Source organism: Leucopleurus acutus (assembly GCF_964270905.1).
Source record: "Leucopleurus acutus genome assembly, chromosome: 2".
NCBI lineage: Eukaryota > Metazoa > Chordata > Mammalia > Artiodactyla > Delphinidae > Leucopleurus > Leucopleurus acutus.
In genome coordinates this window covers 42,978,931-42,997,341 of record NC_139143.1, presented here as the reverse complement: position 1 = coordinate 42,997,341, position 18,411 = coordinate 42,978,931, and the positions used below count along the sequence as shown (strand labels likewise).

The 18,411-nt window shown below is 52.7% G+C and overlaps 1 protein-coding gene across 2 annotated transcripts in view; it reads right to left on the bottom strand.

The window, feature by feature from the left end:
* RASSF5 (Ras association domain family member 5) overlaps window positions 1-8,925 on the bottom strand; it is a 72,224-nt gene extending 63,299 nt beyond the window's left edge. For both annotated transcript variants that reach the window (XM_082834348.1, XM_082834350.1), the window contains exon 1: window positions 8,406-8,925. In XM_082834348.1, coding sequence (XP_082690474.1) covers window positions 8,406-8,874 — 469 coding nt within the window. In that variant the 5' untranslated portion in view covers window positions 8,875-8,925. The remainder of the gene's footprint in view (window positions 1-8,405) is intronic.
* Between the last annotated feature and the right edge of the window lie 9,486 nt (window positions 8,926-18,411).

Sequence of the window (18,411 nt, the reverse complement as noted above, 5' to 3'; positions counted from 1 at the left end):
TTCACCATCTTAAGTGCTGGGGTTACAACATATTCTCACCTTGAAACCCTATTCATATAAAGGTCCTTCCAGATTGCTTTTTAAAACACTCATCACTAGAATAGACATTTACAGAGAGTACGCTCAACCCCTTTTTCTAAAAACTCTCAAGTTACAGCTGGACTCTTTTGTTCCATTAGAATAGTAAGGCATCTCTGAGGTTTATTTTTGGATTTTTAATACTTTCCTCCGTTGCAGAAAGGACATAATTGTTTCAACAGAAACCACAAAACCTTCAGCTTCTATTCAACTTGAATGGAAAAAACAGCTTCCTCCAAGTCAGCAAGAAAAGTAAGTGACAATACCCAAATGTGAGCCTGACCTGGAGGCACACAGAGTTGGGGTGGGAGTGGGGGGCTTTCCCCAGATTGGCTGCCCCTCGCTCAGCCACAACACTGCCTGGGACAGGGCGGAGGGCCATCATGCAAACCTCAGTTTATTTTCCAGGCCCGATCCAACTCTTCTGCCCCGTAGCTGTCCCCTTTGAGACACAACCTAATTTTTCTTTGGTTCATGGTTAGTCCTGTGTCATGAACCCTGGGTCCTGACAAGGAGGATCTTTTCAGTTCCAGGAAAAGGTCTTCAACCTGCATTTCCACGCCCCTACACACACCTAATACCAATGGGTGGGGTGGGGAGGGGACAGACACACTCGATTCTTTTATGATTTAAGAAAAACTTCACCTCTTGTTTCAAGACCTCATGATTTACACATGCTGAAAACCTATTTCAAAATCAAACATGGAAAACAGGCTGAAGTGCTGCCAGCTCTCAGTTGTCCAGGACCTGGCTGATCCTCTAGCTTGCACATGGCTTACCCGCCCCTTGGTTCACCCTCCTCTTTTTCTGTACCTCTTTTTATGGACATTTCAGCGTTCGTTGGCAGAAGGGAAGCAGATGAATGAGGAAGCTCCACTAACTTGCATATTCAATGACATTAGCTCATGGGCAAAATGCTATGTTGGGTTCTGGTGCTGATTTTGCTAATGATCCAGGTCATCGCAGAGAAGTCACTGACTCCCTGAATGCTAGGGAGTGACTTCTCCCCTCATTTGTGAGATGGCCATGACTCACCCAGCCCTGCCTGCCTCACAAGGGCACTGCCTCACAAGGGCACTCAGCAGAGCCAGTAGGCAAGAAAACACTTTAGATACAGCCAAGTCATCTCTGAGATAAAAGTAATCTCTGTTCCCACAACTTCTTGGCCATTCTCAGTATTTCTTGTTCCACATGAATATCTCCATCCTTGCAGGCTCACAGAACACCAATTTGTATCTTCAGCAAACACGACAATTCTTTCCCAGGTCCAGCATCCGGTAGAAACAAACCATAAAAGGATAAAAAACAAAATGGGCGAGGAACATCGCTCTTCTTTCAAGGCTGACTTTTGTGAACCTGTGGTCTGATTTAGGAAAGGTTCATGTAAGCCACATTTTCATGTTCTAGCAGCCCTAGCCAACAGCCACTGCAGACATCTGGGTGAGATCTGCTCTGCCCTGGAAATGTTTGTTCAAGAAACAGGGATGGGGCTTCCCTGGTGGCGCAGTGGTTGAGAGTCCACCTGCCGATGCAGGGGACATGGGTTCGTGCCCTGGTCCGGGAAGATCCCACATGCCGCGGAGCGGCTGGGCCCATGAGCCATGGCCGCTGGGCCTGCGCGTCGGGAGCCTGTGCTCCGCAACGGGAGAGGCCACAACAGTGATAGGCCCGCGTACCGCAAAAAAAAAAAAAAGAAAAGAAACAGGGATGGGGAGCAGAAGGTGGCGTGCAGGCCCTCCACTGAAGGGTAAACATGACCCAGTCTCACTGTGGTCACAGGTGAGGGACATACCAGTCACCTGCCTGCCCACCCAGTGACACACAGGAACTGACTGAACTTTCCAACACCACCCTTCTTCCCACCCCTCAGCACAATGTCCGCTCGTGCTTTCCCCCTGATGCCATCAATGACGCTAGGGCAATAGGGGTGGGTAGGGATATCCTGCAGAAAATCTGGGATGCACTACAGCAACCAGGGGTCACAGACCCCTCAGCTATCACAGAGTACTCTCCACCAGCAGGCTGGGCACAGGGCAACTGTGCCAGGACAGACCCCTGCTGCTTTTTCTCCTTCCTCTCCAAAAAGGCAAAAGAGAACCAAATGTCACAGCTTTTCTTATGGGTGCATCTCTCAAGAATGTTCTCCATGCCAGGAACCACGGGCGGGCTAGAACAGGCCCTGCATGAACTTGTTGGCCACTTTGGCCAACACCACCACTACACCATGGAGAATTCTCGGGGTCCATCAGGCTCTGCCCATGTCTCCTCGGCATGGTGTTGGGGTGCCTCAAAGAACACCCAAATATCACCCCCCTAGGTCTGAGTCAAGACAGTCTTGACCTTGGAGTGGCACTCCCCCTGACTGTTCCCTGGCACCGAACTTATTCCACTTCAACCCGGGAACCGAGCCTGCTGCCCTGCCTGACGTCATCACCTCGGCCTCCTTGCTCATTCCCCAAAGCCTAAAAGCTGGCTCTGCTCTCCTCCTAGCCCCGAGATCCAGCCCTGAAGGTGTAGAGAAACTTGCCAAGACTCTTGGAAAAAAACCGAAAGTGACTAAATGCAGAGCTATCTCCCCCGTCAGGGCTGGCCTTCCCAGGGTCAGCGGCCTCCACCACTTCCCGACCCAGCCAGGGGAGAGCCGAACAGAGCCTGCGGGAGGAGTGGGTGGCAGGGTGGGACGAGGCCCTCTGGAGGGTCAGAAAGCATCCTGCCACGGGCACCGGCAGATCTGCAAGCCCATGGTGGGTGAGAGGACTACACGAGCTGGTGCTGCTGGAAGCCGGGATGGGGGGAGGGGGAACGTCCTGTCTGCGTGCTTTGCACGCCCACAAATACTCACCTGCCAAAGAATTCTCACCTCGTCATCAGAGGAATGCGAACAGGAAGGGCCTCTGGTCAGGCCAGAGATGTGCTTCCAGCTTCCTCATCAGCCTTAATAGCACCCCAGCAGGCAGGGCAAAAGCGGCACGCAGCTCCTTCCACGGGGAGACTGAGGGGTGAGGGGTGGGTGTCGGGAGCCAGCGAGGGCCCCGTGGGAGAGCACCTGGGAAGCAAGACCCAGGACGCTCCCACGGCCAGCCCAGCGGGGGGCTGCCCCTGTCCCAGAGATGCTGGGCACGGACCAAAGGAGGGAAATGGCTTGACAGCCCGAGATAGTCAGAGGCCATCTTCAAGGCCAGTCGGGTTTGCCCAACATGAGGGTCTAACCTTCCCCTGCCCCTGGCCAGATGGACGGGCGACTCCTTCTCTCCACGTGAGACCTCGGCAGAAGCCTCCCTGCATTCTGACCTCATGAATCTGTTCTGAGGACGAGCGTGGCAGCAGTATGCAAACCCTTTGTGCTCCTCAAAGAAAAGGCACCGTGGACCTGAGAAGAATTCTTGCCGTGCTCATTCTCTAGGCTGGGTCTGCCCTGAGCCTCAGCCGCTCTCCTGAGCCTTTGGCCCCTGTCACCACGCAGAAGCCGGCTTCCTGAGGCAGGAGGGTCACCTCACCAGCTAGGAAGGGCTCTTCGGCTGGGCTGGGGGCTCTCTTTTCCCTGTCACTCAGGGCCTACCTGCCAGGCTTGGCACCGGCTGAATTCACTGGTAAACTTGGGGAAAAGAGAGAGGGTACCGGCTCAAACCCGCAGTGCTGAGGGGAGATGTCAATTTACTTCCACCTAATGACTCTGCAGGATCAGCAGGAGAACACACACGTTCATTACCAAGTCTAATTAGGCGGGCAGACAAGTGGCATTAATCATTTTTGACTGTACCTGGGATTCGAGCCCCTCTTACTCGAATAAGTAATTTTCTGAATAATCAGAAAATTTCATGCTCTGATGAATAGGGGGGAAAAAATTAAACCCACATTTAATCCTTTCACTTTCATCTTTTGAAAATACAGGAAGCAGGGAGGAGAGGAAACAATAACAGCTTGGGGAGCTCAAATGGCCTCGGCCAAAGCATTCCAGGTCCTTTCTCTGTCCTCCCTTGTCCCCCCGCAACCCCCTCCACTAGGACGTTCCCTAAGAAGAAAACCCCAATCAGAGCCAGGGGCAGGGGAGGGATTGGGGATTCCACTATCTCTAACAAGAAAACAACCATTTCAGGGCTTAATTTTCCTAACCTCCAAAGCCAAACATGGTCCTGAATTAATGAAAATACTTCAGGTCATATATTTCAGTGCTACCTAGTATCCTAGACGAATAAAACACTTTCCAAGTGCCCAAGGTTCCTGGGTCTGCCGCAGGGACACTCAATGTCCATGTCCCCGTAACCTCTCCTACAAAGAACCCATGACAGGGGGTGGGTTTGTAGGAGCCTGTGGCTGTCACATGAGTGGGTCCAGTCTGTGCAGAGAGGTGGGTTGAGCTCAACCATTGATGCAGCGACGAGACAGAGCTAGAACGTCTGGACAAGGGGCTCTGTGAGATACCAGCCTCGCTCACCAAGGAGGCCCCTGTCCCCATCCCTGCAGGCTCCATGGCAAACACCTCATACTCACACCATAATTCAAGTCTATCACAGGAGGGGAAGGTCGGGATGATGAGCCCCAGGGTCCCCCTTCCACCCTATAATCCCAATCACGTAACACTTCACAGCTGTGAACGGCACCCTCTCGAAAGAGGACCGGCTCCACTGGCAACGTGCAAGGCATGTCTAAGCATCCCTCCCTGAATGTTGAGTTGGACTTAGCTTTCCCCATTTTCCAGAGCATTCCTTGATCCAGGATGGCTAACATACCCACCAAAATGTGATGAAAGGTAAAAGGTCAACTCCATGTGCCTTCTACAGAAGAAAGGGTCCACAACCTGTAAGGGACATTCCCTGAGAACAAAGCCATAGGGCAGCCTGTGAGAGTTTTAAGGGTTGTTTGCTATTGACCATCCCTCCTGGAAGGCTGGAAATGGGCTCTCACTGCTGCAACTGCCCCCACCCCAAGACACACACACACACCACACACACACGAATTCATACAATCTACCTCTCTCTCCCCCTCCCAGTCCCCACTGGATTTCCTTCTCTATCTAACAAACATGACTTCTTTAATCCTGGAAATGAATATTAACTTTGAACTTTTCCTGTTGGCAAATCCAGCATTAACCAGAGCTCAGTTACAGACCTTGAAGTAGGGGTAAGCTTAAGTTAGAGAGATTTTCACTAAAAAGGCAGGCAGACAGTGGGAAGACAGTTTTCTAAAAGCTTCCCTTATTAAAAGCCCATTTTGCCAACACGGCTCCCACCCAGTGTCAGCCTCCTGCTCAGACAGATGTCACGTATATACCCACGGCTCTTCTGCTTGTTTCCAAGAGCAGGGAGATTTAATGGTAACAACAGGCAACCACCCTCACCAACCGCTACTTACTGAGACTGCGCTGTGCTGGGGGCAACTGGTACAAGGACAAGGGGCCTGGGTCTTCGTGACCTCTAAGCCATGGGCACCCCGTGAGGACGCTTGTCAGCCACAGCAGGCAGGAGTGGCATTGCTAGAGGACGATTAGCGTCCACACTGCCTGGGATGCTCAAGGCACCTTCTTTCCCACTCAGCTCAGCAACCAAGCAGAGGTGGAAAACTGTACTCACTGCGTGGAAAGGTGAACCTCAGAAGTGTCAGGAGCCCAAACTGTTACAGCTGCTCGATGAGAGGGGATACTAACACTCATATTGCATTAAACATTTATATTGCCTTCTGCCAGGCACTGTTCTAAGACCTTTCCATACATTAATTCATTTAATTCTCACATGAACACGATCGTGAAGGTAATGTTATCATCCCCATTATTATTTTTTTGTGGGGGGGGGGAGCGAGGCTAGGCTTGTGGGATCTTAGTTCCCCAAACAGGGATCGAACCCGTTTCCCCTGCAGTGGAAGCACAGAGTCCTAACCACTGGCCCGTCAGGGAATTCCCAATCATCCCCATTTTTTAAAACAAGGAAGCAGAACACAGAGGTGCCCAGGGTCACACAGAGACCAAGAGGCAGAGTCAGGATTCAAACCTAGGTCTCTGGTTCCAGGCCATTTGCTTAGGCACTGCAGAGTATTGCCTTTCAAAAGTCATGGTTTTGACCCTTGCTTTTTGAAACAAAGATGAAACAAACCAACCCCACCATGGAATTAGAACTTCAACTGAAAGAAAGATGATTGGTGAGCTTGGCGGGCTGTGTCTCTACCTGCCAGCCATCAGAACATTTCTCAACTGTTCCCATCCAGCCACAGGTCCACAGTTAAATATTAATAACAACAAACAGAGGCTCCTCTCTATAGCCCCTTGATTCCAACCCTGCTCCCTCTCTGGTGTTCAGACATCCCTGGTTGGTATTAACCCACCTGGCCGGGGACCACCAAGTCACACACAAAGTCAGAGGACATGCCCGTGCACCTGGTGCTTCCGGCCCCCAGAAACTATCTAATGTGAAGTGGGCATAAATTCATTTAATTACGGAGAATCAGGCATATTCACATACAAACACACACATGGACACCATTATCAACAACACCCCCCAAATCATAAAACTACAGGCCAAAGAGTCCCCCAATATCTTTTGCGCTCTTGCTTGTAAAGTTTTTTTTTTTTTTTTCCCTCGTGGCCCGTCAGGCGGGATCTTAGTTCCCCAACCAGGAATCAAACCCGTTCCCCCTGCAGTGGAAGCTCGGAGTCCTGATCACTGGACGGCCAGGGAATTCCCCCAATGTCTTCACACAAACTAGAATTCCAATGAAGCGGCTCTCCCAGGATTCTGGCACATTAAAACCCATTACAACGAGGATACTGCCCCTCCCTGTGTTGACAGGGTTGGTGGATGCAGTAAAGCACCCCAGGACCCTTGAGAGGGCAAAAGCTGCCGACACATCTGTGGGAAAGTTGCATTTGATTCTCCTGAAGGTCAGGGACATTTGCCAAGTGACAGCAGCCCTTCCACCCGCGTCACACACCTCTGTATCTTTTGCCCTTTCCTTTTTAATTAGCACCTGAACTGAGTTCTGGTGGTGGAGGGAGCAGTAACCACTTTCCCCTCCCATCGTCCTTTTCCACTTGACCCTGGCTTAGAGTCTGAGCTCTCCTTCCCTGAAGCCAGCTGCAGTGGGAGGCACACCGCACAGCCTTGGCCACAGAGAGAGGCAAGGTCGGGTTTTCCTGATGCGGATGTAGTTGCTGCTGTACAATGCTGGAGCTGGGTGGAAGCTGTGGGGCTGCTGTCATGCGGGAAGAGGCTTTGCTGAAAGATGCAAGCCACAAGCCATTTCCAGGGATGCTTTCTACAGGTTGTACCATTGTCTGTGCTTTGTGCTTCAGATATTTAAACTATCTGTATAAACACATGGGTATGGATATCCTCTGCCAAACATGGTAACAGCAAATGTGAGGTGGGGTGGGGTGGGGGGGTAGGAAGAGGACATCTCTTAAAGAAATACACACACCTAACTGTCAGAAGAGAAAAATAATAAACCCTCAAGAATACTGCAAATTTGCTCAGAAAATCTGTACACTGGATGCCCAGTGTTTTAGTCAGGCTTTGAGAAGAGTACGGCTCAGGAGGAGGCTGGAGGGGCCTGAGAACTCTGGGGAAGAAGGGACAGGGCAGGTAGTTGGGTCATTCTCCAGCAGTGACCTAGGAGGAGGAGGCAGGGCACAGCCAAACATCAGAGCAGAGTCCAAAGGTCTGAGGGGCCAGAGGTGGAAGGCAGGAGAGGGCACAGATCCAGGGTCACCTCAGGCTCTTTCAACCTCATAGCCTGTTTCCATCCATAGCCTAACCAGATCTCCTCCCTAACCCAACAGGTTGCTCTGGAGGAGGGGTGTACCACAGGCAGGCGTGTACCATGGGCCTGTACCATAGGCAGACACACAAGTCATTCTGCCATTACCCTAATAAGCACGGGGCAAATGGTCATCTCAATACCAGCCTTACAACCCACTCACAAGAACTTACAACAAAAGCAAGAAGGTGCACGGGAGACTAGGCAATGACCTTGTAGCTTCAGGTATCGACCCCAACCTACGTGTGTGTGTGTGTGTGTGTGTGTGTGTGTGTGTGTGTGTGTGTGTGTGTGTACATATGTGTCTGGGGAGGAGCGAGGCGTGCACCTGTCTGGGGAAGAGGTATTTGTTAAAGACCTCATAAGCATACCTGCGCAGTAGGCAGTCACTAGAGGATACCGGGCAGGGGACTAAGGCGCAGAGCGTCTCCAAGACTTACCTACCTCAGTTAAAGTCGAGGTCTGCCCTGGAGCCAGACAGGGCAGTGCCCCCTCTCTGCCTGCCTCAGCCCCCTCGCAGTTGCTCGCCCATGGACTGCGGTCTTCCCCTGCGCCCCTCCCTACCCTGCCCTCACACTCACTAGCGCAGCGCAGCGCCTGACGCAGCACCTCTCGTCCGCACAGGTCACACCAGCCCCAGCCACTCCGCAGCTCCAGTTCGCCGAAGCAGTGCCCCTCGCCTCGCTCCGCCGGGACGCGGGGATCCTGCGGCTGCTCGAAGATGCTCCGCACGTCTCGGGGCCGGGGCGCTCCAGGCCGCCGCCGCAGTCTCTGCTGCAGACCAGGCCGGAGCGGGCGAGCGGGTCGGGAAGCCCGAGGCTGTGGCTCCAAGTCCCCCCGGGCAGCCCTTCTGGCACCGCGTCCCTCGTGCGCCCCGGGCGCAGTGGAGAGGGGCGCCGGGGCGCAGCGGCGCGAGGACCGGCCCGGGGGCGGCGGCGGCGGCGGCGGCGGCGGCTTGGGGCCGCTCAGGCTCTGTAGATAGCGAGGCGGTTCTGGGTCCAAGAGTAGCCGGTACGGGCGCTGCCCGATGGCCGGGGACGCCATGGCCATGCCGGGCTAGCGGCGGCGGCGGCGCCGGCAGCTCTCGTCGTCGGCGCTGCTCCCGAGTCCGCCTCGAGAGAAGGGAGGCCCCAGACCAGCGCGCCTTTAAAGGGACCGCAGCCTGCAGGGCGGGGCGGGGGCGGGGAGACTTCGGAGAGGCAGGAAGGAAGACCCGAAGGAACCACCGACCCGACCAAGTGGCCGGGGTGGCGGCGGGGGGCGCCTGAGCGAGTGTGGATTTAGGGGCGTCTTCAGGAAGCTGGGGCAGCTGAAGGGTTGCGTATGGGAAAGGCTCTATACAGGACAACTCAGCAGAGGCATTCTGTTGGGGGTCGCCTGCCTTCAGCCCTGCCTCCTTCCCTCTCTCATCATTTCCCCCAACACCAGATCCCCCGCAACCCGCACCCCAACACGCCCAGGGGAGGGAGCGGGCCGAAGGGAAGGTTTTAGGAGCTAGCTAAGGATGGGGTCTAGAAAGATTTCCACCGGCTCAGTGTCCGCCCGCCACCCTCCCGGTTTTCACGCCGACCGGAGGGATTTGTTCCCCTGCTGTTCCCCTCTCCGCCGTTCACCGTCCCCTTGCGCGCAGAGCCAGGTGTGGGTAGGGGATGCCCGGCTCCGGCTCGCGGGCCCGCAGCAGCTCAGAGTCCCGTTGGCGCGGAGGGACGCGCGGCGGGGAACGCTTGCCACGCTGATGGCGAGAAGCCGCCTCCGCGACGCGCAAGGCTGTCCCCGCGCCACTTTCACTCTGGATTTCCCCTCTCTCAGCAGCCCTGTCGGGTAGGATAGTCCTTTCCCGGAAGACTGGAGTTATAGTGGTCCTGGGTCCTAGATTGTGAGAACGCTCCAGCGCGCCTGGGTTGGGAGAGCTTTTCTTCCTAAGTCTAACCCGCCTCTCCCCATAGCTGTTCTAGTCATTACTGTGGAAATACATCCACCATCACCACCCCCGACCGCAAAAGCCTTATTTTGTATCCGGTATGGACAGCTCACCTGTGGGGCCCAAAGAGCGATCCCCATCTATCAGTTCCAGATCCAGGGTAACCTGGATATGGAAGCTTCATAACCTCCCCACTCCTCTCGAGTTTAATGCTCTACTGTTACCGCCTTGAAAGCCTGAATAATTTTTGAACGAAAGGCCAGCATTTTCTTTTAGCACTGGGTCCCACGCATTGCGTAACCCGTCCTGACCGTCTCTCATAGATGGGGAAACGGGACTGCTGGATCTTTGAACCTGTGTTCAGGTTCCCGTCAGACCCACTGTATGACCCTGGACCCGCTCTAGCTTCTACAGTTTCCTTAGCTGTAAATTGGTCTGGGAGTGGGGAGACAGGTAGATGCTTTTCCCATCCTCTCCGGTTCCACCACTCTGACTCAGTGATCACTGACTGTCCTCTCAAAACTTGGGGTTCAGTTTGGTTGATTTAGCAAGAAGTCACCAGCAAATCCACTTTGGAAATACGCAGCCTAAATTCTAGACCTGAGTTGCTCCCTCCGCTTCCCAGACCAGAGATGGGTCTCCCCCTAGTGTCTCCTAGGGGGATCTTCGCGTTCGCTTTTCGATTTCCCCTTGGAGGTAATTTTTAGGTGATTCCTAAAATGTCAAGAGCCCAGTGGTCAGGGAATTCCAGACTTGCTTTGGCCCATGGCTTCTCCCCCACGGCGGTGACAATCATGGAATCCTCTGGTCCCCGGGTCTCACCAGAGGCTGGAGCTTCTCACCTCATGAGGTGGCTTCTGGGTACTTGAGAAGAATGACCCCCAGGAGCCAATAGCACAGTGCTAAGAAGCAGAAGGAGTTGAGATGGGGGAGTGTGAGCCAGAGCCACGCCCTCTGCTCTCCCCCTCCACTTCTCCTCTCCCCTGTCTCCCTTGCTTTCTCTACATCGGTGGTCTTCGAAAGCTGCCATGCATCACAATTACCTGGAGGGCTTGCTAAATCACAGATTACTGGGCTCCACCCCCTGAGTTTCTGAGTCAGTTTGTCTGGAGCTGAGGTTTGAGATTTTGCATTTTTTTCTTTTCCATTATGGTTTATTACAAGATGTTGAGTATAGTTCCCTGTGCTATACAGTGGGACCTTGTTGTTTATCCATTCTCTATATAATAGTTTGAGATTTTCCATTTTCAACAAGTTCCCAGGCAGTGTTGATGCTGCTGGTCCAAGGACCCCACTACTTTAGATTTGGTGATAAGAGAATGGGCTTCTCTGCTCTTTGCTCCACAGAGCAGCTGAAGTTCAGTGGGACACAACCGAGAAAAAACCCAATGGGCTGTTATTCTACAATGCTTTCTGCTGAACGTTGAAAGAGGAAAGCACAGTTCGCCTTTGTGGTCTCTTTTTCCCATCTCTCCCACTTCTTCTGCGAGCACTTTTGTTGCAGAAACCTGTATCGCATATAAATATTTGCTTGTATCCACCCTCTGTTATCCATCCATCTTCACAGGCTTGAGACTTGTTCAGAGATCACTCCCTCCAACTTTGGGAGGGCAGTGGGCTGGGTGAGGTCCAGGGTGTGGACCAAGCTTGTGCTCTGGTGACAGCTTGGTGTGGCAAGAAGAAGGGACCTGGCAAAGAGTGCATCACGGGAAGGCCAGTTTTGAAATGCCATTTGTGAAATTGCCAACAATCTCCATCTCTGTCCTGTATCCCCCTCCCCCAAGCATGAGTTTGGGCAGCTCAGCCCAGATTCCCAGGAGAGGGAGGCTCATGGGATGAGTGTCTCCTCTGGCCCTGGGAAACTGAGGACCATCTGGAATAATCAGGCATTAACCCCTTTTCCCAGTTGCCTGAGCTGTACAGAAAAATGCTCTGGTTTTGTTTTCCTGCTCCAGCCCTGATTTGGCGGAGTAATATGAGCTGCTGTCAGCACTGCAGAGGGGAGGAGATCGAGCAGGGCCAGAGCCCTACATTTGGCTTCTGGGATGGGAATGGAGATAACATAACTCCATGTAACCAATCCAAAAAGTTTATCAAGTTTATCTTAAGGTTCATCTCCCTGAGCCAAGCAATTGAGGTTGGAGAGGCAGCTGCCTTTTCTGAACCCCAGCAGGAGGCTCTCTGCTTGGAACTTGCCTCTTCTGATATCATCTTTCCCAGCCCAGTCTACTTCTTCCCCAAAAAAGCATCCTCTCCCACAACACACACACACACACACACACACACACACCATTCCTCCTTCATCAGGGAAGAAGTACTAAATAAACTCCAGTCTTATTGTAGGGTTAGGACCTGGGGTAATAATGTCTGATGGCTGAACTTCAGAATTGTTTGGATTGGTCTTTGGTCATGCAGGCCACGGGGGTGAGACCACAGCGTCTGCTAAGATACCTCCACTGGCAGTTTTTCCCCCTTGTTAGCAGATCCTCTTGGCTCAGAACCATTGATTTGTTCTCTGTTTGTGACTCACTCCCAGAAGAGTGGGTGTGTTGTTTTTATTTTTGACCAAAGGGAAGGATGGTGACGGTGAGTTTGAGTGTGTGGTCAGTGTGTGAGGTCACTCCAGAGGTGGTTCCAGAGGCTGTCGGGTCCCTCATTGGGTGAGTTGTTTCAAGGCTGTCCCTTCACCCCCAGGGAGCTTCCCAGTAGGAAGGAAAAGGGGAGGACAGAATGTGGCCTGATCTGAAGGGGAAGTTTCTGGGTTTGTTTGGCTTTGAGGCACTTGAAATCCCCAAGGAATTTAGGGACCTCCCAGTGATTCTGACAGCACGACTATCTGCATGGGATCAATGGACCTGTCAGGACAGGTTAGGTTACGCTGCAGTAATAAACAACCCTCGAGTCCCAGTGCCTGTAAACCAGAGACTTCTTTCTCACTCACGTTACATGTCCTTTGCCTGTTGGTAGGGAGATTCTGTTCATCAGACTCACGCAGGGACCCAGGCTGATCGAGCAGCTACCACGTTGAATGTTGCCCATCACCAAGCCAGAGGAAAACCGAGAGAGCCCAGAGGCTCCTACACCAACCAGCATGGAAAAGCTCCAGTCACTTTCGCTCGCAACTCATTGGCCAGAACTAGTTCTATAACCCACCCTCCACAAGGGGAGCAGGAAGTGCATTCTTTCCATGTGCTCAGAATGGGGAAAGAGCTGGAAATATTTGACGAACAGCACCATTCTCTGCAGTCTTTAAGGGCACAGAGCAATCATTCATTTAACAAGTAATTACCTAATATCCGCTATATCTCAGGTGCTGTTCTAGGCACTAAAGATGCAACAGTGAAGTAGCCATGCTCCTGAAGCTTACGTTTAGTGGGAGAGCCAGGTAATAAACATACCAAACTAAGTGCAATAGAGCCTCAGGTCGTGCACACTACGATGACAAACAAAGTACAGTGAGGGATAGAAAGCAACAGGGGCTACTGTATTGGATTGGGGGGGGGGTGTCAGGAAGGACCTCTCTGAGGAGCAGACATTTAAACACAGACCTGAGTGGAGTCAGCTCTTTGTCTATCTGAGCAAGGGTGGCCCAGGATGAAGGAACAGCAGGCACAGCAGACCCCAGACTCTCCCAAACTTTGTGAATATGAGTTCGTTCCAAATATGTATTCCCAGACCCTCCCTCCAGAGACTGATTCTGTAAGCCTGGATATTGGCCTGTATTTTCTGTGAGTTTGATGAATGTGACTCACAGACCACGCTTTGGAAACGGGACCAAGGCAGTGGGTAGTGGGATTGTGTGAGCCCCTTCGTAGACATTCGAAGAAAAACGCTCTTACTCTTGTTAGCTACAGGATGACAGCTCTTTGAGCTGCTTCCTCTCCCGCCTGGGCAGCTTTGCATATAGAGCTCAGCCCCCCCCAGAAAGTCAGTAATACCTTCCATTGCTAGACTGTGAGCCGGGACTGTGACAAAACATTGTCAGGGAATTAAAATGTTTGCCACCTGCCATGTGTTATACATATTTACTCTAGGAGCACACACTGAGTACATACTGTGTGGCAGGTACTCTTGGCTTGAATGACCTCATCTTCACGGCAACTCTGTGAAGTGGTCAGCATTCCCGTTTTACAGATGAGAAAACTGACGCTCAGAGAAGGCATGTGACTGGCCCCCGAAGGTGTCAGTCTGGACTGCAATCTGTGATTTTGCCTTTGCACTGCCCAGCGGGTGTGGTAAAAACAGCAGTGTTTAAAATCTCTGATCTCACTTTGTAGGTGCTGTTTGAAGAATCAGCAACATCTTTCCCCGTTTTCCTCTCTCTATTGACATCTTGTCCAACTTTCAAAGTCTGGTCCAAATACCAGGCTCTCCACAGAGCCTTCCCACAGTCATTCAGACCTAATTCACGGCTCTTTCTCCCAAGATCCCACAGCAAGTTGCTTGTGCCTTTAGCATCCACATCGTCCTAACAGGATTCACATTTTGTACAAATGTAGTTTGTACATCTTTCTTCCCTCACTTAGGTCTTGTCAGTCTTTCTGATCCCACTGTGCAGGGCAAATAAGAGGTGCTCATCAAATGTTTAGTGCAATGAAACCTGGAGGCTCCCAACCTGTACCTAATACAGAATTTATCTCTTAATATCCCTTCAAGCTATGGTTTCTGTACCCAGGGAGGGGAAGATGAAGGAATTGTCTGGTTCAGGAAGAATAGAAGGCACTCAAAGCCCTGAGGGGGCTGGGTAGAAGTGGGGTGGTGTTGGGAGCTCCATTTAAGACTCATGCACATCCTCCAAAGTTGCTGGTCACTGCAGGGGGATTTCCTGTCTTCATGTGCTAGTAACTGGCTAAGGGTGAGGGCTGGTAGGGTACCATCTCTCCTTTCAGAGGGTTGGGTTGTGTGTCACCCAACACCAGTGCTCTTGTGGGGATCATCTAGGTCCTTGACAGTGCCTGGGGACAAGAGGGCAAACCAGGGTGGGAATGTGATCAGGGACATGAGGGCTGCTGGAACGGTGTCACCATGAAGGGGGGTGGGGTGGGGCTTGTTGTCCAGCAGTTTAGTGGTGTCCTCCATCTGCATTTCAATTATGGAATTTTTCCATCCCCAGCTACTCTGCCAGGCATATGATAAGACTGGTTTGTGTGTGTATGTTTCTTCTTTCTGTGTTGGAAAAACTCAGATATTCCAGGCAGATTTGTCAGCAGCTTTTGCCCTCAGCCAGAGGGGAGGCTCCAAGCCACAGCCACGGACGTTCCAGCACTAAGCCATTGCTGTGGCAGGCGGCCATGGACCGGAGCAGTGACAGACCAGTGCGAGCAGAGTGGCCTGGACGACCTCCCACTAGAAGCATGTGTGAGTGCATGCACACAATACGCCTGTCTCTTCTGGGCCTCTGTCTTGTTCCTCTTATCTCTGCTTCTCCTCCCCTCCCATTGTCTTTCCCTCTCCATCCCTCTCTCTCTCCCTTCCTCTCCATCCTTCCCTCCTACCCTCTCTCCTTTCCTCACTCGCAGCTCTTCTCACTCCCTTCTTCTCTCTTTCTCTTTTTCTCTCTCGTGAAGCGTGCAGGGAAAGGATTGACTGCTTCAAGTGGCTCCTGGAATTCTGAGCTTCCAAGGAGAATAAACTGAAGCTATTTCAGGTCACACTAGCCCATTCCTTACCACCTCCCATCGGGGTTGCCTGATTATGGAGTTTTTTGTGAGATGAAGGAAAAAGAAGCCAGGAATTCCACCCTTTACAAAATCACTGAAGCAGTTTGGAAGTGAATCCCTGATGATCACCTGTGGTGATCCTCTGGGGCTGCCCCTGCTGCAGTGAGGAGGCCCCAGAAAGCAAATGGTGGGCCCAGGAGGAGGGAGGGCACGTTGCTATCCCTTAGACTGGCTTCCCTGGCCTCAGTTGTCAGCTTGGGGGGTGGCGCCTGGTCCAGTGTACCACCCACTGCCCACAGGTCTATACTGGGTATTCACATGTCCTCTGCTGGACACGGAAAACTCTGCCTCAGTATCCTTGAACTTTAGCTTGTGGAAGAATCACTGGGGAAACTCATCAATGATGCCGGTTCCTGGGCCACACCCTTACCAATTGAAATCAAGGGGTGGGTGGGGTCACAGAATCTGGGTTTTGAACCAGAATGCTTGTCTGTAAAGAGGAAACTGCGTAGGGACTTCCCTGGTGGCGCAGTGGTTAAGAATCCACCTGCCAATGCAGGGGACACGGGTTCGATCCCTGGGCCGGGAAGATCCCACATGCCACAGAGCAACTAAGCCCATGCACCACAACTACTGAGCCTGTGTGCCACAACTACTGAAGCCTGCGTGCTCTAGGGCCCACATGCCACAACTACTGAACCCGTGTGCTGCAACTACTGAAGCCACGCACCTAGAGCCCGTGCTCCTCAACAAGAGAAGCCACCACAATGAGAAGCCTGTGCACAGCAATGAAGAGTAGCCCCCGCTCACCACAACTAGAGAAAGCCCGTGTGCAGCAACGAAGACCCAACGCAGCCCAAAAATAAATAAATAAATAATTGATTTTCAAAAAAAGGAGGGGGAAGGAACTGCGTAGATTCTGAGAGAGATGCAAAAACTATTGCCCTGAGGCTCCAGGGCACGGAAAGAGGCACCAGCCCCTCCAGACCCCCCCGGGGAGCCCGACGTGCCCCTGCTTCCTTCCAGTTGGGCCCCTTTAAACGGAGCCGGCCCGTTTTTTAGAGCAGCTCACCATGAATCTGAATGCTGCGTGGACTCTTCCCAGATGTTTGTGACTGATCTGAGCCACGACTGAGCCTTTCTGAGACAAGGGCTCCTGTTTCTCCATCCACCCTACATGGTGGCCTCAGCCCTGGGAGGTGGGGCTGGGAGGGTGTGCAGAGAACCCACGTGGTGTTTCAGACCCCTTGTGGAAGTACAGAATCTATCCCTACCCATAACTTTGAAAGATATCATCTCCATTTTACAAATGAGGACCTGAGGCATGGGGTTTCAATCCACCCTCCACACGGGCACCCAAGAGTTCTATCTTTAAAATACCAGTTGGACTTCACCTAAAACCCGTTTCTGTGATTCCCTGAGGTAACGCCCAGGTTCCTTCGTGTGGCCCACAAGGAGCTTTTGGGTCTGGCCCCTCCCTTTTCCCAACGACCGCTTCCCACTTCAACCTGTTCTCCAGTGACACACACACTTGTGGTTCTTTCCATGCCTGGGCTGGTGGTGTTCCCACTGCCAGGGGTGCCTTCCGTACCTTCTCTGCTAAGTAACCCTGCTTACCTGCCAAGACCCCACTCTGCAGTAGCCTGCTCCCCAAGTCCTCCCCTGACCCCCTCCCGGCGCCCTGAGCACCCTCCCCTGTGAGGGTGGTGACGCAGTCCCACACCTGAGCTGTGCATTCCTGTCTCTGAACGCTCCGATGATACTGAAGGGCCTTTCCCCATCGAGGTAAGCTCCTCCGCGGCAGGCATGGCACCCTAGTCACCCACGTAGTTCTAGCCCCTCGCCCGGGCCCTGGCACACTGCAGGTGCCCGGTTCACATCTGAGCAGCTGAACGGGCTCTTCATTTTAAGTGTCATGTTAGGAATCACTACAGAGAACAGAGGTCGTCAGACACGTGAGGACCTTACAAGGTTCTGGTGGAACTGGACAAGGTCATGGGCCTTGGTCCAGTTCCTTGCTCCCTACTGAGATGGCATCAGAAGCTCTGCAGAACTATTGGGGGGGGGGGTCACCCATGTCAGTGGCTCTGCAGCATAGGAACAAATTGAAGCTTTCAAGTATGTCCCCTGCTGGGCTTTGCTCGTGAGATCATAGAGCCAATCTGCACTTGGATTTCAGGGATCCCCTAGCTCCTTTGCTGAGCTCCACCAAGCATGTGGGGTCCAGAAGCAGCCTCAGCTGCCAGGGAAAGTCCCCTGTGGGACTTCCCTGCAGGGCCATCGAAGAGCCGTGAGTGTCAGCCTGAACTTAACGCAGGCGGAGCCGCCCAGAGGTGGCCCAGTGTCCAGGGCCATTGGAGCCACAGCTGGCTCCTGAGAACCCAGAACCTGAACCCACTGGGCTTAAGTGACCCATGGGCATGAGGCCCAAATGGCACACATGAAGCCACTTAGGCCTGATGCAAGCAAACCCAGCGACCCTCCCCCGGGTCTCTAGAGGGTGCTGATCTCTCCACAGAGAAGCAGCCCTGAGGATGTCAGACTCCAGGACCCAGCCTTCCTCACCTCCGCCCTGCTGGGCCATTAGAACAGCCTCTGAGGACGTGAAGGCTCCAAAAACATTGTCAGGAAGGATTTCTAGGGTTAGCTGGGGGTAAAGCATTGTGTTGTCTTCATGTTTCAAAGCACAGAGTAGGGCTTCTCACTCTTTTCCCTCCCATGGTGGGGCTACTTCACTGCATCACCCTTTCCCCATCCCTAGGCTAGGTGGGTAGTCCAGCCCTGGTTAAGGGAAAGCTGGATATATTGCAGGGGAAAGACTAAATCTGCACAGATCTGAATGCCTCACCCCGGCATTATTCTAGCTTTTAGGAAAAATGAGGACTGCTCAGAACAGCCCATAGTACTACTCTCACCTGATATTTAAGGACACAGCCTGTGTTTTGAACAGTGGAGGGGGGTGGGGTGGGGGGAAAGGAACAGGCAATTAGATGGTGGATTTGAGGT